Below are 5,933 nucleotides of genomic sequence, written 5' to 3'. Positions count from 1 at the left end.
ACGTATAAAATTTCAAGAAATATAGGAATAGCTGCAAAAGAGTACGTTAAAGGAAACCTTAGATTTCTATGCTTAATTTGATGTGGCTATTGAATCCAGGAAACTATATGGATCACTGGGTAGGGAACGGAAAGAAAGATCCTGTAGAGCATAGATGATATGAAAGGGAAAAAGTGTAATAGATACTGAGGGTAAAGTGTGGAGATGGACGGGAGAATGAGGCTGAGGAAGGAGTTGAGGAAAGAAAGATTAACATTGAGCATGCTGGAAATAGTCGTGAAATGTATTATTTAATATAATTTATATACATTCTTCCTAATACAAAAGAGTTTAAGTGGAGTTTCCATACATCCCAAAAGCTCTAGGTTGCAAAATAAAATGCCTTCTCCGAAGTTCGTAATAAAATCCCAAGATGTTGAGTAGAGTACACACCATGCATGTCCTTTTGAGTCTTAGTTACCCCACTCAGGATGGTATGATGCAGAAAATATCATCCTGAGTGAGGTATCCCCGTCACAAAAGTACACACATGGTATGCACGCACTGATAAGTAGATATTGGCCCCAAAGCTTGGAATACCCTAGAAAAAATTAATAGATCATATGAAGCTAAAGAAGGAAGAGGAAAATATGGAAGCTTCAGTTCTTCTTAGAAGGAAGAACAAAGTACTCATGGAAGGAAGTCCACGGACAAAGAGTGGAGCAGGGACTGAAGCAAAGTTCATAGAGAGACAGCTCTACTTGGTGATCCATCTCATATGCAACTACCAAACCCAGTCATTATCGCTTTTGTCCAGAAGTGCTTGCTTACAGCATCCTGAGATGGATGATTCTTGAGAGGATCTGCCAAAGCCTTACTGAGAGAGATGAGAATGCTTTCGGCTAACCATCAAATTGAGCATGGATAACGCAATGGAGGAATTAGAGAAAGGACTGAAGGAGATATAGGTGTTTGCAACCTCATATGAAGAACAAAAATATCAACCAACCAGACCCCTCAGAACTCCCAGGAATTAAACCACCATTCAATGAGCAAACATGGAGGGACCCATGACCCCAGCCACATATGTAGCAGAAGATGGAATTGTATGGGATCAATAGGAGGAGAAGCCTTTGGTCCTGTGAAGAATTGTTTCCACAGTGTAGGGGAATAGCATGCTGCTGAGATGGGAATGGGTGGGTGGGAGTGGCATCATCTTGATAGGAGAAGAGCAATGGAGGAGGGGGCATGGAAGAGGGGGGAAGGGAGATAACATTTGAAATGTAACACATGCATGCTGTCACACACACACTGTAAAATATTTAAAATATGTGTTTTATGTGACATGTGTCACAACGGCATCATTTACTTGACTATTTTCATGGATAATTTTAATTTATGCATGTGAAAAATTGGGGTTAGTTAAGAAGACTAATCAGTCTGCTGTTCCTTCCTTCATGTCTGGATAGTTTGAAGCACACTTGGCACCTCTCCATTCTGCTCTAGCTTATGCCATATAAACAGTGAAGATATCAACAGAAAAGTAAGGTAACTGCTAGGCAACTTGGAAAATATAGAAGGTTTACCTCTCCTTCTGAGTAAGTTATCCTTTACTTTTTGTAGGAATTTGAAGGACATGCTAGGATGCAATCTGTAGAAACACATGAAGGCAGCTGGCCTACCCAGTTCCAGATGTTTTTCTTTAGAAGTGTACCACCATGAAAGGATTGTGTGGACCTTGAAAGTAATAATAAATTGATAAATCCTCAAGCTTTACCCTGCTGATTTTGAGTGTGAACTCTGCCTTGTCATACTGCCACCAAGTCTGTTTAGGACCCTAGAAAATTGGCTAGACACCTTATGTATCGTGAGCTGTGAAGATACACAGAGTCCCTACAGGTACCCACTCAAATATGTGTTTACACTATTCTTTATCAGGTTGTGACCAATTCTCAGGTAAGTAGAGGCTGACTGAAGAGTGGTGGCTCCCAACCCTGAAATCTGCGTTAGCACAACATCTACTCCTGAATGCTAAAAATATAAAAACATGGAATAGATGAGATTAGATACAGCAAGATATTTTTATTATTTTTCTCTCATTAAATTCTCCCTTCTGTTTTACTTTTAGTTGTATTTCTGATAATATATAATATAAAGAGAGACATAGACTAAGGAAGAAAGGGCTTTTAAATCTCTTCTGAGGTAGTCATCACCACCTATCAGTGCCACAGTACATTCCAGAATGCAATTAAAACAAAACATCCACTGAGACAAAAACACTGTTAGGAGTAAGGCTCATCTTGTGATGCTATTGCCATTATGCATAAGAGACCATAATGAATGCACACTCTAAACATTTACCAATAAAGCTCCCCTTAGAGACAAGTAGGTGTCAACCCTGAAATCTCTTACACAAAAGTGAAATTTCATTATTTTATAGAAAATGCATTTTTCTGAAGGGGTTTGCAAGCCCATAGGAAGAACAACAATATTAACCAAGGAGACTCCCCAGATTTCCAAGAACTAAACCACCACCCAAAGAGTACACATGGAGGAACCCATGACTCCAGATGCATACGTAGCAGAGGATGGTCTTATCTAGTATCAATGGGAGGGGAGGCCCTTTGTCCCATGAAGGCTTGATACACCAGTATAGGAGAATGCTAGGATGGTAAACCAGGAATAGGTGGGTGGGTGAGTAGAAGAGCAACCTCATAGAAGTGGGGAGAAGGGGGATGTGATAGGAGGTTTGACGAGGGGAAACCAGGAAAGGGGATAACATTTGAAATGTAAATAAATAAAACAACCAAGAAAAAAATTTCAAAAATGTCTTTTTTTAATACAGTTCCTTTGATTGATATGTGAGGTAAAGGAATATAAAGAAAAAATAAATTCTGTTTTATTTTCTCTTCCTCATGTTCTTCCTCCTCCTTTACTTCCCCAATTTGATCCTTCATATTCACTACCTTGCTTACCCCCTGAGTTGCACCCTGAACTGGTTGAATGTATTCCATAAGATAAATGCTAGTTTAACATTACTTGCTGTGTCCATATCCATCTACAATTTAGAAAAATGGCATAATTACCTGTAATTATTTTATAGAAATGTAAAAATCATTTCTATAAAAGTCAATAGTTATTCATGATGAATCACTATAAAAGAAAGCTTACTGACAAAAAATATCTTACTATCATGTGCTGTCTATAAAGCTCAGACAAGTATATTACCAATTGGGAAAATTTTGGGCACTTTATACTTTAGAGTTCACGGAAGGACAGAATGTTCACTCTAGCTTCTTGTATCTAAAATGATAGTACAGATACACCAAATGTAGAAAGAAATGAGCAATGAAAGACATTAAACAAAATGTTTGCTTGTGGTCTGGAGAGATGTCTCAGTGGTTAAGAGCACTGACCATTCTTCAAGAGGTCCTGAGTTCTAATTCACAGCAATGCATAGTGGCTCACAACCATCTGTAATGGGATCCAATGCCTTCTTCTTGTGTGTCTGACAGCTACAATATATTAATACAAATAAAATAAATAAATCTCTAAAAACTGTTTGCTTATATTATTAGTATACAAATTCATAAAAAAAGGAATCTCAACACAAATATTTAGAAGTAATTGTAATTCTCCACATAAGCTGATGATATTAGAATAGTCCTTGTATATTAAAGAATACAAATGTGAATAGAGAACATATCAATGATTATAACACGAATAACTACTTTTTTTAACCACTGAAACTGGGTTTCTTTGTATAAAAGAGTCCTGGGTGTTCTGGAACCCAGTTTGTAAAGTATGCAAGATTAGAACTCAGAGAGTCCCACATGCCTCTGCCCCTGAATATGGGAATTAATGTCATATGCGAGAATGCCTAGAATGAATGACTTAAAAACAATACTTTTGTATGTATGACTGTTTTGCTTACATTTTCTTAAATATGTTGTGCACATATCTAGGTCCCTCAAAACTCAGAATAGGGTGCTTGATGCCTTGGAACAGAAGTTTAAAATAGCACTGGGTGACTATGTGGGTTCTGAACATCAATCTTAAATTCGCTTCAAGGAAAGCAGTGCAGTGCTCTTAGTCACTGGCTATTCTCTCTGGTGCCAAGTGCCACTTTTAAATGTATATCATCTCCTACTTGCAGATAAACATAATATAATTCAGTTAATATTCCTGAAATAGTTTCTAAACTTGGTAAACTCAATCTAAACTTTATGTAGAAAATCAAAGGACAGCATAACTAAGAAAATCTGAAGCCTAGAAAAGTGAAATTTTAACTTCTGACCTGATTGTTCTCTTTTGTATAATTAAGTTTGCATGTAACATGGTTCCACAGGCTGACAGGTTGATGAATGGAACATCATAAAAAGATAAGAAATATGTCAAAAAAAAGAAAAAAGTATTGACCACTATTGTTGTACTGGTGTTTTGTTTCTTGAACTATGTTCTAGAATATAAATTCTTCATTAATATCACTTCTAGAAGCATATTTAAGATAACCCTTTAACCTCCATGTTTTCATATGGAAAAAACCTGTATTCAACTTCACATCGTGGAGTTTGAAGTCATATTGTTGGTGTTGTTCAATGTTGTCTGATACTTTTAAGCCGACCAGTAAACATAAGAGCTGGAAGAATCCTGTGTAAAGGACTGCAAACAGCCAAGAGCATCAACACCCGCTGATGGAACTTCAGTAGAAGATCATGATTATGCAGACTTTTCTTTCCTTGACTTATGTTCTCTACCTTTTGTAAGAAAATTATTAAAAATTCTTTCTACTACCAGATACTTCTGAGTGACATTTCTCTATCTTTTAAATGCTGATGCTTCACAGCTAATTTTCTGTTTATCTAATGTGTGCTGAATATACACAGTAGCATCCACTCTTCTGTATGAGTTTCATCAGGGATACAATTCAGACTTCTCAAAGAAATTGTCCTCTATGTTAAGGCAGAAAGACATTGATACTCTCCCTTGTTGGAGAGGAAAAAGGTTAGAGTACAGGAAAGACTGGTTACTCTTCAACCTAAACAAATACTCTCTACAAGCTTTGTTTAACATCCTGTGACCTCTGAGATAGTTTCAGTGGATGACTCATGAGAAGGACCATCTGGGGAAGCCCAGACTCTTAGTTCTGCTTCCATTTGGGTTTAGGTTATGACTTGCATCACTGTGGGAGGATACACATGGTTATTCTGACAGTAATAGGTTGCAATATCTTCAGGCTCCAGGCTGCTGATTGTGAGAGAATAATTTGTCCAAGACCCACTGCCACTGAACCTTGTTGGAACCCCATCTTCCAAGTTAGTTGCACCATAGATAAGGAGCTTAGGAGCTTTTCCTCGTTTCTGTTGATACCATGCTAAAAGCCCATAAATATTTTCACTAGCCTCACAAGTGAAAGTCACATTGTCTCCCAGAGATACAGACAGGGAGGATGGAGACTGGGTCATCTGGATGTCGCATCTGGCACGTAGGAGTGGGAGACATAATGAATACACCCACCATTAAGCATTATAAAGAATGATATCGCCTAAATGCCCATCAACACTATTCAGTGAAATTCTCATTTTAGTTCACTTTACCTGGAAACCATAGCAACAGGAATCCAAGAAACTGAGCATGGGCCCACATGTCCATGTTATGTTCTGACTACAGTGACAACTGTAGAGGGTGTGACTGGCATATGAAGAAGTCCCCAAGACTGTACAGTGATAGCATGCAAAGCATTTGAAAACAGGGTTGGGCATAGCTGCAAGGCTCATTCATCTAAGCACTTCGTACAATCCCAGGAGCCCTAGATGAAGGAAGTCAGAGAACATGTATGTCTCTAGAGAATCCATTTTATTTTAAAAAATGTATAGATTACATTTCTAATGTGTAATATCTATTACTTGAATAATGGATTTCAAAGGTATATTAGGGGTATATAGAAGAAGATC

At 37.7% G+C, this 5,933-nt stretch overlaps 1 gene segment (V, D, J or C); it reads right to left on the bottom strand.

The window, feature by feature from the left end:
- Positions 1 to 5,141: 5,141 nt before the first annotated feature.
- Positions 5,142 to 5,631, bottom strand: LOC108350815 (immunoglobulin kappa variable 1D-12-like). The segment is given in 2 exon segments: positions 5,142 to 5,464; positions 5,577 to 5,631. Coding segments are annotated over 2 exon segments (378 nt in total).
- Positions 5,632 to 5,933: the final 302 nt, after the last annotated feature.

This window comes from Rattus norvegicus, chromosome 4 (assembly GCF_036323735.1).
Source record: "Rattus norvegicus strain BN/NHsdMcwi chromosome 4, GRCr8, whole genome shotgun sequence".
In the NCBI taxonomy this organism is placed as follows: Eukaryota; Metazoa; Chordata; class Mammalia; order Rodentia; family Muridae; genus Rattus; species Rattus norvegicus.
This window is presented reverse-complemented; position numbering and strand designations above follow the sequence as displayed.